Raw genomic sequence first — 20,469 nt, 5'->3', positions numbered from 1 at the left:
AAGTAATTGTTTATGAAGTTCTTTGCATCTAATAGACAGTTCAATTTTATCTTCTTCAAATTTTGAAAGGCGGTACGATAATGAAGTCACATCCTGAAGTTCAGAGTCATACACAGCAATTCTTGTTATTCCCTCGTTGAAAGACGAACGTTTTCGGCCACATCTAAATGTTGTCTTGTATTGATAAGAAACTCGCTCCGCCGTCTTTTTAAGTCTGTCTTCAAGTCGGTCTGTGCCTTTTAATTGAAAGGTTGAAATCTGAGTATTTAAAATTTCTATATACTTATAATCTGAAAATTTCGTTTTAGTTTTGTGAATTTCACTGATAAATTTGTTATTTATTTCGAGAGTCAGCGAAATTTCACCTCGGCTTAGAAAATCTTTATGAAGATGAGGGGAAAGAGCATTTGATATAGCCGGTTTTAAATCTTTGTCTAGCTTGAGTTTGCAGTAAGCTGTAAATTCGTCTGACATGACTGGTATATATGGACTGTAAACATATGTATAGAGAAGAGTTTTAACGTGAAAATTCTCTGCGGGACACTATAGCTGATCAAAAGTACATACTTCAATGGCACATATCATCCTTAACGTCTCGACAGGCACAGTTTTCATCTCCAAAGTACCTTTTTCAGAAATATAAACTTTTTTCATATGTAATTTGGGTTTGACTGTTAATGGAAATGCAATTTTCAATCCACGTCCACTGGCGTTCAGGTTGTAATGCCAGTTTTTGTGTAGGGGTAATTTTTCAAAATCATCCACACTTTGTAAAATGTAACTGTTTTCTATACCAAAACAATGTCTGAAAACATCAAGGTCAAATCTAATTATCACAGTATTGTGCTTCCCTCTAAGCCTCTGTTGTATAGCCAATTCAAAGTTACGAGCTGATAACGCCAGACGTGAATCGTCGATTTCTGGTGTATAGAAGGTATTTAACAAAACTTGGTTAAGGTGAGACTCTGGTTCCCACGAGCATTCGTAAACAGAGTAACCTTCCCATTTCACCATGTACATAAGCTCCTGTAATAAAAAGGATGTGTGTCAAATATAAAAATTGATATGAATATAAGAATCGGCACATGCATCATACGCAGTAATAAAGTATAACACACATGACACATAATGTATGTTTCTTAGAAGAATTGTGAAAAACAAGACAAGTCGGGACATAAGTATCTTAAGGAGAACTTGCTCGGAACCAAAATTTCTTTTTTGCATTTTCAAATACTCATACATTACATAGCATATAAGCCGAACACCGGTTCACAGCGGTAAACGGTAAGAAAGTCACAGGACATAAAGTCACAGGACAAAAAGCCACAAATCATTTGTTGACAATTGCTTGAATATATAAGAGAAATATCTTGAAATATTTACTTTTGTTACATATATTTATAATAAAGGTTAAGGAAATATGTCATTATACTTGAACATTTTAAATTTATTTTATCATGCAAAGGATAAATTTCTTGGCACCATAAAGTCATTTTATTGCCAAGCCACTTTCACATTTTGTAAATTCTTACCAATTATTTGATCATCTTCGATATTTTTTTTGATAATTTTGTTCAAAGTTGTTTTATATATATATTTAAGTTCAATAAAAATACAAAAATATCTTTTTCAAAATAAGCGTTTTCTTATTCAAAGACAACAATATGAAAAACAATGAAGTGTGACTTTTAGTCCTGTGACTTTCTGTCCTACATTCTTTACAGCTAAGGCAAGATCTATAGTTAATCAATTCAAAATTATATATATATATAATCTTTCATATTCTTTATAGTTTTACATTTGAATGTCATGAGTAGTCCGCTAGCTCTTTCTACATGTATTTAAAAGAACGAGGCGGAAGATCATCATCTTAAGTGGACATCCCAAGCTCTAGAGAACCTGACAAAGTCATTGCAAAAAAAGAACATATATAGATATGCAAATTTAAAAGAAAATTAATTAACGAAATATTCAGACCCAAGGAAAGAAAAGGGGGTCTAAGCGCCAATATGAAAAAATTGTCTGGACAAAAAAAATCACAATTTGTCTTTATAAAAAACACGTCATCATTGGAATAAACCAGACATATGATATAATGATATAATGCATTTTATTAAAAACAAAACTCACACAGACGCAAATATTAGAGATGGGGTGCTTACAAAATGTAATCAATGATATGTGGTATCTCCTTATATATTAGTAGTATATGTACTATGCGGGAGTTTATCAAAGATCGTACTTTATGATAACGCGACAAGTGGACAATGCAAACAAACACGGCATTATGTATAAATATATACATGATATATACAAATCAAAGATGTGTTACTTTGAAAAGAACCTCAAAATTGTTTGCAAATAACTTAACATTACGAAAAGTGTTCATATAAGAGGGGGAGGACAGAGGGGTACCCTCTTCTCCTTTCTCCTACTCCTCTTCTGCTTATTTTATTTTTTCTAATTTACCGGAAAAAAGAGAGATATTTTATTTTTTCATATTTTATTTTTTTCTCCAACTTTTTCTCCTTTCTCCCAGCCTACCTCTCCTTTCTCCTACCCCCTTTCTCCCTGTCTCCCTACCCCTGTCCTCCCCCTCATATAAGATTGTAATTGAAATATTGATGAAAATCAAATGCAAAAATCAAGTCATGTTTATAAATACGAAAGAGCGTATGGGTTAAATGTAGTAAGTTATATACATAAACATATGAATGCCACAACGAAATAAACAGGTTCGTTCCGGGTGAAATTTTAAAAAAGGATGAGACACCATTTTTCTTCTTTTGTGGAGATAGATTTTTTTACATGTATTTCATTCTCTCCATTTGAAAAACTATTCTTCTATCAACAAATGTGTAAGAAGAAAAAAAATTGACTTTACAGATGATTTTTTTTTATTTGAAGAATAAGAATCAAGGCATAAAAGTGTCAAAGCGTATAGGTAAAAAAAAAAGGCTACTATTTTCTTATAATATGTGGATTCTTAAAATATTACCCTAGACCCTTTTAAGCAAATATCTTTTAGAAGAGCTTTTATATTTGAAGCAGATGCTATAGATATGGTATAAACGGTAACAGAGAATCTCTTATTGATAAAACTGCTTGTCCACTATTTCAAACAAGTTCCGAGCTTAAGTTTGAATGTTTAAAAAAATGGAAATTGTACGTCTTTACAGTAAAGGAATGGTCAGTCTGTTTTAAACTAACTAACATAATTTTAAGTGTTTTTTTATTTCAAAGAGAGGACACACTTCAACTTCATCCAAACTAAGGTTAAATGCCTACCTTTGTTTTCTCTAATTTTCTGGAAATAAGTCGTTCAACTCTGTATTCATTTGGTAAGATTTCTCTTTGTGGCACAATTCTCTCTTCTTTTATAAATATTTTCTGTCCAAAGCACAACTCTCTCCAATTGATTTCCTTTTTAGTTCGTAATTGCATATGAAGCGTCATCGTTGATTTTAAGTTATAAAATGTAACATATCTCATAATACGATTAATCTTTTGCCGATATTTCAGATAATTGTCATTTTTATTATCATTTTCCTGTTCTGTACACATAATTTCTGACACTCTATCGGCTAAGTCGACCACCTACTCTTGTTTATTATGTCTACGTGTACCTGTAACTCTCTTTGACATGTTTTAATTAACAAATCTAAACTTTATTGATGCGTGTGTGTGTGCAATTTATTATTTTTTTAAAACGACAGCATAAAACATATGAAAATATTCGTTTAAATTTAAACATATGGCCTATTTGGCGTTTTATTTTATTGGAATGTAACAGGTATATGCATTGATTGTGTATTGCAACGAGTCTTTTCCTCGCTAAAGACATACAATCAAGATTTTATGCCATGCTTGTCGAATCATTTCAGATTATCAATACTTTTGAGGTGACGTCGTATTTGTCAATGTATATTTACATAAATATCAAAATATATATATTTAATTCAAATTATGAAATAACTATAACGTGTGTATTGAAATTAAATAATTTGTAAAAACGTTATAGGAGAGTATATATAAATACGACAGCTCTCGCTATATTATCTGTGATCATGTAATCAGCGCTGTATAACATCTTAATTCTCTTGTGTGTATCAGTTTACACATATCGTGACGTTCTTCTTTAAATTAGTTAAAATATTCATATTTCTATTCAAGTTGTTCGCATGAAGAACAGATTTTTAAACTTTGAAACTTATATCGAAAGATAGAGCAATCTTTCTTCTTTTATATGATAACAAAGTCAATTTAATGTTCATTGATTAAGTATTTTAAATTATTTTTTAAAGATGTGACCTTATTGGTAATACTTTATATTTCACATACAACAAAGAAGTCTTTATGACTGTTACGAAACTAAAATTGTTATCAAGAAAGACAAATCCGAAAAATATAATAAATATATTATCTAGTTGCTGAAATATTGATGAACACAAATATAACAAAGTCAAAGGGATTTTATAAAAAGAAAAAGTTTAAATCGTCAATTTAAAAAAATTCCACGTTTAATTCAACAGACCGATTTCATCGATAAAACCTCTGTTCCGTGACGCATGCGCATTACAGACCGGACTGATTCTTGACAATGAAGATATTTGTTAAACCTGGTAGGGAAACTTTTGAAATATATATCCATTTAAAATCAAGTTATATCTTCATATTGGATAGTTGATAATCCCCGCTTCACAACGTGGCCAATTCGCCTTTTTCAGAATCAAGATGACTATATTTTGTGGACCAAAATGAAAATAACGTTACGTCATTGGATCGATTTCCAGTGTTTAGAACGTTTTTAACCAATCACAACGTTTTGGTGTATGCTTTTGAAAATACTACCTAGAATGCATTAGATTCTGAAATTCTGAAACGGCGAATTGGCGTACCGGGGATTTGAAATGAAAGAAGCTGACAGGAATGCATTCCAAACTGATAGTTCAGCTGGGTAGAACGTCTGGCAATTTATGAACACGTAAGTCACTGATGAGTCTTGTGTAGACGAAACGCGCGTCTGGCGTCCTAATTATAATCCTGGTACCTTTGATAACTATTTACACCACTGGGTCGATGCCACTGCTGGTGGACGTTTCGTCCCCGAGGGTAACACCAGCTCAGTAGTCAACACTTCGGTGTTGACATGAATATCAATAACGTGGTCATTTTTATTAATTTCTTGTTTACAAAACTTAGAATTTTTCAAAAAACTAAGGATTTTCTTAACCCAGGCATATATTACCTTATACGTATTTGGCACAACATTTTGGAATTTTGGATCCTCAATGCTCTTCAACATTGTATTTGTTTGGCTTTATAAATATTTTGATATGAGCATCACTGATGAGTCTTATGTAGACGAAACGCGCGTCTGGCTTACTAAATTATAATCCTGGTACCTTTGATAACTACATAAACATCTACATTATAAAAGTATAGACCCGTTTAATAAGGCCTCACATATCGGTCAATTGAAGGTTGGCGCAATAAGAAATTAATGGAAAATTATAAATCACCCAAAACGAACAGAATTTCATGGCCAAATTGGATTTTCATCTACATAAAATCATTATTGATAACAGACCTATAAGGAAACAATTCTTATTTTCAGTCATATATTATCAACAAATGAAAGATGTATAAGCATTTTCTAAAACGAGCCAATCTATCAATCAAACAAGCAACGAATCGACCATAAGTAAACAACTTCTACCTTTTTATCCAATAAAACTTGTATTGTTGCCAAAACGAATGACTGTTAATGGCATCGTTTAGGTTCTTAAATAATCATATTATGAATAATTCTCAACCAGTTAACTTTCAAATTGGTTTTGAAACTGATTGTTTTTATTTTTTTGTAACATCTTCCATCTAACTTGGACAGTCTGGGTACGGGAATGGTTCCTTGGTATATACACTTGGGGTATAATTTCACATACACTCCCTTTATCTATATACACACCGAAACTTTTGATTAAATGTACTATATATGTGAATTCTTTGTCAAAATTTATGTCTATTATTAAATGATTGGAAAAGTTTGTTAGAAGATAAAAAAAATAATTTGAAAAGTATATAGCCTAAGGATTAAGTCACCAAATTTCGAATTATTCAGATTTACGAATTCATAGTGTATTCATTTGAATGCTATTAAGGTATAAAAAAAAATCCAAATGAAATTAAATGGAAAATTGTGCGTTCATCTACTTATAAATAAATATCTGATTAGTTTTAATAATTATCAAGAAAAAAATGGTTATCAAGAACATTTAATGTAGATAGATAGATAGATAGATATTTTATTCTCTAAAAACTATAGATACAAGTTTACAGAGAAACATACAATATAAATACAGACACAATAGTTAAGGTAACAAATACAGTTAATATGATGACATACATGTTTAGTAACATGTATAATTAATGATATAAGAAGGAAAAATGGTCGGTAAGATATGTACAAACAAATAAACGACAACGGTACCCCACCGCTGTTAATAAGTCATAAATTGATTAGGAGAAATAAAACCGAATGGAACAAATCAACTATAAAAGGAAGACAACGGAACAACAAACACAGAACTGCAACATACGTACACGGACTATTTGATATCAACTGCCATATTCCTACCTACTGTTTTATAATAGTATCCTTGATAACTGCGTGTTTTCTTTTCTGTAACTTCTAGATTCATTTATCCCATTAGGGACCATACAAAAAGCATCTATGAGTTATGAACAAAAACGATTGATATCGACAGTTAATAAAAGAGAAGGGAATTTTATAAAAGGATTTTCAGACTCATGGCATGACAGGAAAACATTAAAAACGGAAATACGACGAAAAACATAAAACTATACAAAAAGAAATACAACTAAAGATCGACTGGGCGTCACGAACCCTACCAAAAAACTGGGGTTTTCTGAGTTGCTACAAAATGGTCGAAAAGATACGGCTACATGTAGGGTTCAACATAAAGAATTGGTAAATCGATACGATGTGTCTATTCACAAAAACATGTTATCACACTTAAAAATACAAGTAAAGCAAATTAGTATTTGTTTTTTATAATGATTATTACATTTTGTCTGAATGAGAATTTGCATGTCGACGCGTCAAGTCTAACTTTTTGTTGTTAGTGCATCTCCCTTAAGTTTGTTTTATTGTTAATTGATGTGTCTCTTTCTAATCGCTTCAAGTTGTGGTTTTATCATACATGGATGTGTTATGGTTTTGAGAATCTTTATCATAGCGTTCGTCTGTGTTTTGTGACTTTATTTGGTACATAGATTACCTCTTATATCCCATTTTATACAGGTAAGCCTAGGGCCTTAACATTTGGTTCCCCGGAAAAGAAATGGGAAGAAAAAGAAAACAATGAGTCAAGAGCATGAAAATGAATGGGACGTAATCGAGCAGTAAACAAAGTAGTTTAAGCAAAAATAATTACATAAGATGTATGTTTCATTATGATACAGTTATTTTGATTGGCTAACAGCAATGTCGAGTCCTTCTGAAATTATTTTATTACACAATGAAGATGACACGATGTCCCTCAATAAAGTGCACAGGTAATTAAAAGAAAAACTTGATAGAAATCATATTTGGATGATCCTAGCTAAGCAAAAGTGATTATAAGTATTGAATTCTTATATGTGTAACTTCATAAGGGTGTAAATGCGTTGACCGTGCGCAAATTTTTAGAATAAAGCGCTCCCGCGCTTCAAACAAAATTTACTTCGGTCAACGCTTTTACAACCACGTGAAGTTATAAAAAGAAGCATTCAATTCTTTATTAAATTATTCCTTGAACTGAACATTTGTTCATGCATCGTTGACAATGTAATGGAATTTGATACGACTGTCATACAAGTGAGAGGTTTAGCTAGCTATAAAACCAGGTTCAATCCACCATTTTCTACATTAGAGAATGCCTGTACCAAGTCAGGAATATGACAGTTGTTATCCATTCGTTTGATGTGTTTGGACTTTTGATTTTGCCTTTTGATTTTGGATTTTCCTTTTTGAATTTTCCTCGGAGTTCAGTATTTTTGTGTTTTTACTTTTTCATACTAAATGTACAATTTAAATGATGCACTTCCCAACAAAATTCTCCTTATCCGTATGTTAAATTGGGAATAAAAAAAAATCTCGTTCTTGTTGAAATTGTAGACAAGTTCATTTTAGATGTAAACAACAGTGTGACTTTAATATTACAGCACCGAATACAAAAGCCACAAGATACTGAAACCATAGCAGGTCCACAGCTACACCATGGAATTCATCGTGTTACTGTTTGCATGTAAATATCTGACCTTTAAGTTGTTCTTAACCTCCACAACTATGAGTATACTAGATACATATAGTGCTTTAATATTTAGTTATCATCATTTCACTCAGTCTTATTCCAGTATGTCCAAAATCATTCATGTTCCACCATTGCAGTGAGTTTGTGTATTTAGAATAATTACCATTAAGATTAGATATACTACATCCAACATACCACCAACCACCAAATGCCTTGACGCAAGTATTTTTATTATTTACTCTGTCACTTGTTGAAAATGGAGCACCATTCGCTCTATACGCCGAATGAACATTGTCCATGGCGTCATCTACAATTACATTTGAATTACAATAATTTTATTATAAACAGAAAAAGATAAAATTTCTATAAGACTTGATCCTATAATATACACTACAATGTGCTAAATATTTTGTCTATTGGTCAATCAATAAATACAAAACACTTTATTTTCGAAATTTTTGAAAATTCTTTCAGAAAAAGAAAAACAATCTACTCTGCAGTTAGAGCTATCTTCTAATACATGTACAATAACATACATGGGCCATAGATGAATAACCTCTTTCGTCTGCTACCTATATATATATATACAATATAATGTACATTGAGTATACGAATAATGATTCAACCAGCCAAAGACACTTATGATGCACTATCGTGTTTAACTTGCTATATACAGATATAAGAACACGAGTTCAAAATTTATAAATTCACAAATGATATCGGATGTTTTTCTTACGTTGTAACTACAATCCCCTTCCCTTTCAGGAATACGACTTACCGAATTACACAACGCCATGCCCAAAAATGAAAAAGACAAACAGACAAACAAAAGTACTCATGACACAACATAGAAAACTAAAAAAACACAATACGAACCACACCAAAAACTATGGGTGATCTCAGGTGCTCCTGAAGGATAAGCAGATCCTGTTTCACATGTGGCACCTGTCGTGTTGCTCATGTTATAGCAAATCCGGCAAATAGTTTAATTCGGTTGGTCACATTCTTAAAAGGGAAGGGGATTGTAGTTACGACGAAAGGAACATATCCGATATCATCTGTGAAACGGGTATTCCATAACGGTCAACCAACTTGTGGTGGCGTCCGTAAAATGTACGAAGGTATGATTTCAACTTCACTATTTGGAACTCTTGGTTAAATAGCTTCATTGTGAGCAGCAACCCTCTATTAATAAAATCATGATAGGAAATAAAAGCACAGGAATATCGTATCAATTGGGAAATATATACCCTGTAGGCAGGTGCTGCGGGAATGTTGCTACTTAGAAAAGAAAAGTTCACAATCATCTCGTGTGTCGTAAAGTTTTGTTTTAAACCGACCCTCATTATCCATTTCTAGATGTAAGTCAAAATTAACTGTATCTATTGTATCTTTTATCTCTAGTTCGATGGGATAGATTCGATCAACATAGTCACCAAATTTTGAATTATTTAGTGAGATAACATCATCTGCATAACGGAAAGTAAAGTTGAGGGATATTGCTATTAAAACTTTTTATCATTCTTCTTACGACGTTCCTATACTAAGTCAATCCCATAATGATATGCCTGTGATAAAAAAAATCCTTAGTATTTCGAAAACTTTATACTTTTGTAAACAGGAAATTAATAAAAAAAAAGAAGACTATATAATTGATATTCATGTCAAAACCGGAATTTTAACAAATAGCTGGCTATATTCTCATGCCTCGTTCACACGGACATTTCATTCGAATTGAATTCGAATCGACTGCGAATCGAATTCTCTTATCGCGTTTACACACTCTTCTTTTTTTTAATTCGAATTATCCAATTCGCATTTGAAATACGCTTTTGTGAAAACGAATTAAAGGTTAACGTCGTTTAGACAGTACAGCGAATTTGACGCGCTTTGTAATTCGAATTATAATTGACGTTAGGACGTAAAACGTTTCGAATGCGAATTAAATTAATTCAAATTAGTTAATGCGAATTGAATTCGAATTACGTGTAAACTCAGCATTAGGATGTGTTTTTTTTTCAATTTAGACGGAAGCAATACGAAGACTTCATTTGAAAGTTATTTACCCATATGCATTTGTAAGTGGTAAACCATAAGGGATAGAGACCAAGCATCTGTTGATTTGAGGTCATCAGTTTAAAGAATAAACAACTAGGTCAAGGTCAAAGGTCAAGATTAAAATATTAATGTTTGCCTTATTTTGAATAAGATAGCATACATTTGGTCTGAAAAATCTTATTATTGGCGCTGAAATGATTCAATTAAAGGTTAATTGATTATTACTCCAACTTGGTATTTGATAAAGCCATAAGGTCTTTTGCAAACTGTTGATTGCCCTGAGACCTTGAAATTGAAAACCGGAAGCGACCTTCAGAAAACTGGAAATAGCTAGTTTTGCACTTATTTCTTGGAAAAGAGGGACGAACGATACCAAAGGGACAGCCAAACTCATAAATCTAAAACAAACTGACAACGCCATGGCTAAAAATGAAAAAGACAAACAGACAACCAATAGTACACATGACACAACAGAGAAACTAAAGAATAAACAACACGAACCCCACCAAAACCTAGGGGTGATCTCTTGTGCTCTGGAAGGGTAAGCAGATCCTGCTCCACATGTGGCACCCGTCGTGTTGCTTATGTGAAAAGTACAACAAATGTTTTTTTTAGATACGCTTACATAAATCTATCATTTGAGATCGAAAGTAAATTTCACTGAACCGGAAGTACCTACTATCTTCCATATTAAAGGCAAAAGTATATGGGAACCATTTATTTTTGGAATCAGTGTAGATAAGGTTATCATTTTACACCGAAAGTGTCATTTATTAACCCGAAATTTACGATTATCTACCTTTTGACAGGCAAAACAAAAATTGAAACATTCATTTATCAAATCAGTATAGATTACGGTGACCAAGTAAGAAAAAGTCGCTTATTTAAGGAGTTTAATCGTCATTCGGAGTATACGGCTAAACATCACAGTATAGGTACTAGTAGTTCAAAGGTTAAAGTTAACATATTGACTTGTCGTCAAAAAGTCGTACGGTGAAATTTTCGTAAAATGGGCTTTGAAGTACGTTAGTTTAATTGAACGAAAAATCGACTTAGAAAAGTATTTAGGTCTTCATTGTAAATTAACATCCGTGATATAATTTTTGTTATTATATACATTGCTGTTACACCTTATTTTAACGATTTCAAATAACGTTTAGCAAAATTAGCCCGTCATTAAAGAGTCTATATAAAAGATAAACACTACGAATATTTTGCATTTAATAGAGTACGTTTCAATTCAATTTCATCATTTTTCTTAAACGTAAAATGTGAAATAATTTACATTTATATGATATTTCATACCTCTTTAAATAATTATATCAAATTCATTTATCTCAGAAGCATTATTTTAACAATTCAAGCAAGACACAAGTCCTAACGCTCATATGACGGAGCAATTCGAATCTCATATATAGCCTTTTATAAATACATATAAGTAATGGGGATGTGCTGTATCCCATACATTCAAATACGGGGATATTTTCCTTGAAGTAGTATACATTTTGTTGTCAAATGATAGAGCAGAACGAGATGGTAATTGGTAACTTCCTTGTGATCGTCATCTAAAATTTTATCTTATGTTTTTGTAACCAACCGTACCAATTACTGAAGGTGGGTGCAAGTTTACATACTCGATATTCTTCAACTTTCTGAGAATATTCGATCACCTTTTATAAATGGCTACTTTGTCTTTAGACAGAAATCTGGACATTTTAACGGTATATGGACTGACATGGCAACAGAAAAGACCATTATAAAAGCCTCAAGGGTGGCACTGTAGGCATAACAAATCAAAAGTGTGCGCTTGTTTGATGGACCCTGACAAGACATTTCCTAGAATCCCTTAGTCGTGTTACGCTGAAAAGAGCTGGAAATGATGCAAATTCTCAAGAGGAACTATAATTAACAGCAATGAAAAGAGATGAAGAATATGTTATTGCCATTGTGGACCATCTGAATGATCAGTGGCTGATCTGATCCCTTTGTTGTGAAATCCCATCCTCCCTGTCTTATCAATATCTCTTCTAGAATGTATGCTACAAGATATATTTGAGATTCTTTGCTCACAGCTGTCGAGGAAGGCTTGAACATGTCTACACATTTCATCACTTGTGCTTTGTCCTTAGATCAATACGGAGTTTTATAGTCCAATATCAAAGTCAAAACTAACAATGTTTGCTAACATGACCACAAAAACAAATCTTAAATTTAAACTTGTGCACCTTCCCTGCCTTCCTTTACACCAGCACTAAAAACTCAGAGATCATGTACTGATGTTAAAAAAGGTCAAACATTCGGTGACCTTGCAGCTATAAAAAAAAATATGTCCCAATAAATTTCTACAGTGCACACAAAAGCAGATGTTTTGACCGCTACGACATGAACAACTCTATCAAGTCTGCCGAAAGGGAACGCCACAAAAAGTCTACAGCTTCCATAAAATGTATCAAAAATATTTAGGAGAGAAGTAATCCTAACTGGAAAAGTTTGACAAATCCCCTATGATTCCACCTGATGTGAGCTTTACATTGCCAGAACGTTTGTAAATTTCAAAACTGCTAAAGTTATTTATACCAACACTGTTAATGGCTTTCTTAACTTGTTTAGCACTCAAGAGGAGGCTGATACGTAATGCCTTAAACTTAGACACGAAGTTTAGAGAAATGGGAAATAGCGGAAGAACAATCATACGGACCTCTAATACAAATGTGATTGTTCTGTGTGTTTACTACTATAAATACATGAAACATATAAGCGAGCTGTGGGTGCAGATTGGGAACATTAGCAGTGTAAAGGATGACCGAAGATTTTCAACCATTCACTAACTATGTGTCTGTCTTTCCCCAACAATTTGTAAATTATTGCCTGCTATACATGCACTTACCGGATGCGACACAACTTCGTCCATGTTTAGAGTAGGTAAACAAACTGTCTACCAGACTTTGAAGGAAACGCACGACTATTTTAGTGGTTTTTTAAAGTTTCGGTAATATTGGCAAAAATGAAGCCCTTGTTTAGGCATGCAAGTTAATTTTAAAGCTTTATGATTGGAAAAATGTCTTTGAAACCATTCCATCATAATAATTATCAAATGCGCATCAATCTTGCCACCAGAAAAGTTTCTTTAGATTACCTCCCTGTGAGGCAACACTGAAACAGCATGTTTGACTTACTTCGATTCAAACTAAAAATTTGGACCGCATTACACATTGCTAAACCCCTTTTCCGTCAATTTTACTATACGGTTGGTGAGAGTTAAATGATTCATTACATTTCGTGTGTTTCAAAGGGCATATGTCAGCTGAATTCTTGCAGGATCTTGTGTTTTCATTGAAGGGAAAATCTCCATGTAAAAAGTCATGTGTTTGTTCACAACACAATTTTATATGTCCTGTAAAGGGTCATAATTATATGGAAATCTAAATCATTTCCTCGACAGATGAACCAAAAAATACTCCTGGCATAATTCTGTTGTGTGGATCTCTTTGATTGCATTTTTGAATTGCAACTGTTTTCTTGGTATTGAGTGCTTTTTAGTTTTAATGAATTACATGAATGAGCTTATGCAAAATACGCCTTCATGATAGTAGGCTTCGGGTAAAATAATAATATTTATCCTTTATTGATGAGGTCGAACGGCAGCCGGCAAGGTAACTACTGTAACTTTAACAGAATATGTGTATAATAGATCAAGCGTTTGAAAAACGCCAATTTCCAGAAAAATCGATTTCCTAAATTAAATTAAAACTTTTTACACTTTCAAGATAATTCATTGTTAATTGATTTGAAAAAAATGCATGTTTCTGAAATTTAAACTAAATTGTTGTATGGAAGAATGGAAAAAATAAAATAAAAACAGAATTTGATCTTTGACCTCATGCAAAACTGTTACCACATTTCTTTTTGACGACATGGATGTTTCAAAAGTACTAATTTTTCCGAATCCAATGATATATAATATAGCCATATAGTATGTTTGGCGATTAAATCTTTAAAAAAAAATGGGTCTGGTCACCGTACTAATAAAGAAACCTTTGCTTTAACGTCAAAAGTAACATTGTGTAAAACGAAAGTAGCTTCTCGTCCAAATGTTATTAAATTGATGTGGCAAGACATTTATATGTTCTCTGAACAATTGTCTTTTAACTGGCATTTGAAATTTCTATTTACAAACATACGAGTAACCTTCAATTCCTACCTGCTGTTCCACTGTAGCCTGTAACATTCAGTAAATATTGACTGCTTTCATTATTTACTTTGAACAAAAAGTAATCTGCGTAAAATCGGCTTCCGTTTCTCAATTCTAAACCAATATGTAACTTGTGTTTTCCATTTGTTGATATTAAATGTATTGCCTCATTTCCTAGTGTAAAATTTATAATGAGGTTTTTATTTCAGTAATATGAGTGGTATATACTAATTTCTTAGCGCATACATGCTACAAAATATATAAAATTGATACAGACACCTTAGGTCATCAGTGATGTTATAAAATACACAAGAAAATAACATGAACATTTCAACAATAAAACTGCCATAAAAATACTCAAAATCCTTATCAATTATGCAAAATCACAACCTCTCTACAACGGCAACTGTCATTTTGGCATAAGATAATTCTATCTGACCAGTACATATCAATAATAAAAAATGAAAACAACACTTAATAAATTTCTTACGACGCTCACAGTCGAATATTTGAAGATCAATGATGATTACAAGCAGAAAGTGTCAAAGAGAAATATGACCATTATTACCTTAACGATTTCTAAATAAGATGTATGTCGATGAGCCTTGAAAACGATTCCTGTAGCTCCTGTAGCTCCTAGATTTTTGTCGGTGGGATTTTATTATTAATTATATTGTATCTGAATTTCTATCAGTTAATATTCATTTTATATAACAATTGTTTTCGAATTCGTTTTAAAAGTGTCATTACAAATTTTTGATTTTTTTGAAATACTAAGGCTTAAAGGTTCTACCTCATGCATAGATTACCTTAGCTATATTTGGCCAAACTTTTAGGAGTTTTGGTCTTCAATGCTCTTCAACTTTGTACTTTATTGGCCTTTTTAACTTTTTTGGATTCTAGCGTCACTGATGAGTCATTTGTAGAAGAAACGCGCGTCTGGCGTATATACTAAATTTAGTCCTGGTATCTACGATGAGTTTATATACAACTACTGGGTCGATGCCACTGCTGGTTGATATTTATTTCCCAGAGGGTATCACAAGCCCAGTAGTCAGCATTTTTTGTGCTGACATGAATTGTCATTGATTGATATGGTTATATTTATAAATTTACTGTTTAAAAATTTTTGAATTTTTAAAAATGCTAAGGCTTTTCTACCTCAGGCATAGATTACCCTAGCTGTATTTGGCAAAACTTTTAGGAATTTTGGTCCTCAATGATCTTCAACTTCGTACTTTATTTTGCCTTTTTAACTTTTTTTTGGATTCGAGCGTCACTGATGAGTCTTTTGTAGACGAAACGCGCGTCTGGCGTATATACTTAATTTAGTCCTAGTATCTATGATGAGTTTATATGTACTTTATTTATTTCAATCGCACTTTAGCGTGGTATGTCATTACAATTTAGCATGAAAAACCATTGACTTTATCATGTCAAACCCTTGTACTTGCGCACTTGTCATTGTACTAAACAAAACAAACAAACATCGCAAATCAGCTAGTTATGCCATCGCACTTTAGCATGCCATACTCTCGCACCGTAACATGTCATATAATCGGGCTTAAATAAGCAACCATCGTACACTAGCGAAGACCCTCACAATTTAGCGTGATTATCGTATTTCAGAGTAATATCATACTTTAGTTTTAGTTTGTCACCGTGATTTGTTTCCTCTCAATTTGGCTGTTTCAGAATCTAAAGCATCATGGGTAATTTCATTGTTCGTACCCCAAAATGAAAATAACGTTACGTCATTGGTTGAATTTCGATTGTTTAGGACGTTTTCAACCAATCAAAACGCTTTGGTGTACGCTTTTGAAAATATTACCCAGGATGCATTAGATTCTGAAACGGCGAATTGATATTCGACTTTTCAAACGGAATACTGTTGCTTTTATTTAGAGTCCAACATGTATATATTTGTCCAGCATGATATTGCGTGATAATTCGTGATTCCTGTCAGTCGTTGTGAATCTTTTCACGTCTTATTTTGACTTGGGGCTTATTGCAGATTACATATTTTATCGAAACTCGTATACTTTTAAACGTATTGTGTTTAACACTAGATTACTTTATTTGTTTTGGTATTGATTGGCTGTTGCATCGACGCATACCACAAAACATCTAGTATGCAAAAAGACAGTGAAACTACTTATTACTTAGTTGCGATAATCAATTAGATTAGTAGGTTTTAGATGCTCATAAATAGTGCTATTATCATACCTAGCCAAAATTCTCCTGTCACATTTCCAAAACCTTGTTTATATACTTCCCAAGTATTATTACTAACAAGGTAGCTTAACATTGAAAAAGGATTTAAACTTGCTTAAAGGGAAAATAACATTTTATAATTGTATCCATGCTATCTTGTTGTATCAAAACAAATACATTATAGACTCATCAGCATAGTCCGAAACTAGATTGAAAATAGGGATATTGTATTGCTCAAATTTTGAAGATTATTTTAAAAATGGAATACATCTCCTTAAGAAAACTTCATTCCTTGTCCATGTTGTCCGGTATTAATCTATATATATTTGTTTTTTTTATTAGTTTATAAGCTATTCGTTCTTTTTATAGTTTTTGATTTTCACATACTTTGGAAAAATATGTAAAGATACATTTATTGTCGTAGCGCGCTTCGTGTGCAGAAAATTTGGTACCGTTAATGTTATCAAAACACTTCTTGTCTTTTCAAAATCTGCAGACTTTAAATATTTTGCCTTCATTCATAATAGATAATTCAAAAATTGATTATGTCCGAAATTTGTCATGTACATATCGTATTGTGAAAACTATAAGTCTTGAGTCGTAGAACTACATGTAGAGCGAAAAAGACGGAAATGTGACGGTTTTTGTATAAGGATTAAAATAAGGATTATAGTTGCAATTAAAAAGAAACGAAAAAAAAAAAAAACACGACACGTACAGTCCATTTAATACCGTTTCTCATGACACAATATGCAGGTTTTGGATAATCTTCTCCTTGTGGATATACGTTGTATATACCATCTTTTTGAAAAGATACGTCGGCACATTCTGATGGATCTGAAATGTAAGCCAGGAATACTGCTGTACACTGTGTTTTGACATTCTTGCTTATTATACCAGTTTTTTTTCTGGTTCACACGTCGTTGTCAATATAATGGAAGTGGATGTAAATGTCATTTAAGTGAGATGTTTAGCTATGAAACCAGGTTCAATCCACCGTTTCCTATATAGGGAACATGCTGGTATCAAGTCAGGAGTATAACAATTGTTTTACATTCTTTTGATGTCTTCGGGGTTTTTGCCATTTGATTAGGGACTATCTGTTTTGAATTTTCTCCTCGGAGTTCAGTATTGTTGTGATTTTACTGTTAATTTAACTAATAGGTAATTTCAAGATCTAATTTCGATAATAAACAACGATTAAAAAATTTGTGAGTACATTTTGTTGTAATCACTGGTAGGTAGAACTACGATGTATTTGATGTTAAAGACAATTGAAAAATGAGATTGCAATTATGTTCAAAGATGATTGATTGAGGTAAATTAAGATAAAGGAACACATAATATCTAGTTCATATTGATAGAATAACCGAAATTATGTAAGATAGTTATATACCCAATGTTCCCTGCTGAAGATTTAGACTGGACAGAAACCGTAGAAGATACGGAATGATAATCGTTTAAACAGCTTTCCAACACAGACCAACAGAAAAATATATGTATGCTCATGGTACACGAATCAGCATGGAATCTTTTAAAAGCATAGACGGTGACCTATGGTTGTTAATATCTGTGTCATTTGGTCTCTCCGGAGCACCTGAGATCACACCTAGTTTTTGGTGGGGTTCGTGTTGTTTAATCTTTAGTTTTCTATGGTGTGTCATGTGTACTATTGTTTTTCTGTTTGTCTTTTTCATTTTTAGCCATGAATTTAGCGTTGTCAGTTTGCTTTAGATTTATGAGTTTGACTGTCTCTTTGGTATCTTGTGTCCCTCTTTTAAGGAGATTTGTCTTATTAACAATCATACCACATCTTCTATTTTAGATTTTAAATAATGTGCATTATCCATTTCTTATTTGTTATTCTTTACTTAATACATAATAATATAACTAGATAACTTTCTATAACATGTGTTTAACTGCAATTCATTGCAGGCGTTCCTTTTTTCCTTAAAATACACGAAAACAGGCCTCTAAAATTCATATTTTCTTGAATCTATGAACTTCGTTTGTGAATACATAATAACTACTCACAAGTTTGTCCACAGTCCAAATTGCGATTACAAAGAGAACCCTCTGTACAACAAAATTAACACAATAAATGTCGCTTTTCTTCTGCACGTTGACCAAACGTAATTGACGGGTTTCTATTTAAACACATCTAATGAATAATTTAATGACATTACAAAAGGAATTCTCCGGTGATAATTTAAAACAAACCAATAACTGCATTTGTCTTAACTGTTTGTTCAGAACTATAACGTTCATTTTTAAAGTTAAATTAATGGCTATAATAATACTTTTATGGTTTTAAATATGAATATCAACATTCACGCCATCATAAATCACCAATCGTGATTTTTCGTGTCCATCAAATGAAATAATTGTGAGTTGTTACATGAAAACAATTTGAATAAAACAACCTTATTTTCGAAAATACGTTATTTATTTGTACGAGTGTGAAATAAAACAAAACTGAATCACGGTAGTCAATTCTTATCAACTAATGATCAACATCTTAGAAGAATGTACTTATCGTTGAACGTTTACATCCGAGATCATAAAACTCTTTGTGTTGAAGTCCGATATTTTTTAATAAAACAAACCTATTGAATTTAATAGTTTGATTAAGGGTAGTGCATATAATAGAACATACAGCAAATATCATCATACTGACCGCATCTCTATTTCCTTGAGAGTTCAACAAATTGTTACATCTACAGATATCTTTTAGTCATACAAAAGATATAACACTGGCCGGTATTTGAAGACTGTATGGTGGCGGCTAAATGTCTTTTTCATTGTTGTGTGACTGTTTACATCCATATCATTATATTCGGAGCCATGCAAGTAGGAGTAAATTTGAGGACACACATTTTCTTTTAATAAAGCTTGTTTGAAACGTAGAAAATAAATAAATCTCCAATCGGAATGACCGAAAGTAATTAATAAACTTATGAAACAGAACATGAAATCAGAATCATATTATAGTTGCAGTACTATAATTGTTGACATTGATCTTTTAGATAATACCAGACGATATCGTCCAAATATACAAATATTGCAAATAAGCAGTTTAGTATGATAGTATCTATTTCATAATGTCGGAGGACGCCAGTGCTTTAAATTGAAAGAAAGTATGAATACAATGCACAAGCTCTTTAAAATCATATAGATTCGTTGCTCAATGACTATAACATATGGTTGTTACAACTAACGTATGGTACTATTGTGGATATCTTCAACGGAACTAAATCCAATCTTTATTAATTATATTAGTAACAACTAAATGGAAACCGAGCATCATCTTCGATGCTATTATACAACATTTAATACAAATGAAATATTCAGAATGAGTTACCATTGTTTCAATGTTTACAAGTTAATCCCCCAACAGAGCACCATGAGGGGCAAATTTTGAGGCCAAACCCAATATTTCACGATACATAATATGATCTAAATAATAATCAACGGCATGTTCTCATTCTCAATGTCAGTGCAAAAGGTTGTGATTAAATCATATTCATTTCTCATAGCACATCTATTAATGTTTCACTCAATAAAAGTAAATACGCATGCATCTATTATCTATAAAATATATAAAAATGCTTCGTGATATACTAAAAATTTGTAGGAGTGACATTAAAAAAAAAATTAAGTTTTCTGTTCAAAAGGTTTCATTCTGTTATC

General features: G+C 32.2%; 1 protein-coding gene across 1 annotated transcript; it reads right to left on the bottom strand.

Annotated features, from left to right (window-relative positions):
* Positions 1-952: 952 nt before the first annotated feature.
* On the bottom strand, positions 953-16,873 carry LOC143043829 (techylectin-5B-like). Its single transcript, XM_076216008.1, has 4 exons — positions 16,792-16,873; positions 14,575-14,739; positions 8,479-8,622; positions 953-1,026 (listed from the first exon to the last, which is right to left on the bottom strand). Exons 1-4 carry the CDS (start codon positions 16,871-16,873, stop codon positions 953-955), a joined length of 465 nt encoding a protein of 154 aa, XP_076072123.1.
* Between the last annotated feature and the right edge of the window lie 3,596 nt (positions 16,874-20,469).

This window comes from Mytilus galloprovincialis, chromosome 8 (assembly GCF_965363235.1).
Source record: "Mytilus galloprovincialis chromosome 8, xbMytGall1.hap1.1, whole genome shotgun sequence".
In the NCBI taxonomy this organism is placed as follows: Eukaryota; Metazoa; Mollusca; class Bivalvia; order Mytilida; family Mytilidae; genus Mytilus; species Mytilus galloprovincialis.
This window is presented reverse-complemented; position numbering and strand designations above follow the sequence as displayed.

Excerpts from the sequence above, each read along its gene's own strand:
- LOC143043829 (XM_076216008.1), bottom strand. The coding sequence starts at position 16,873 with ATGTTAAGCTACCTTGTTAGTAATAATACTTGGGAAGTATATAAACAA. Across the intron at positions 14,740-16,791 it reads GACAGGAGAATTTTGGCTAG|GAAATGAGGCAATACATTTA; the intron begins GTATGATAATAG and ends ATTTTACACTAG. Across the intron at positions 1,027-8,478 it reads TAGTATATCTAATCTTAATG|GAGCTTATGTACATGGTGAA; the intron begins GTAATTATTCTA and ends TTTTTATTACAG.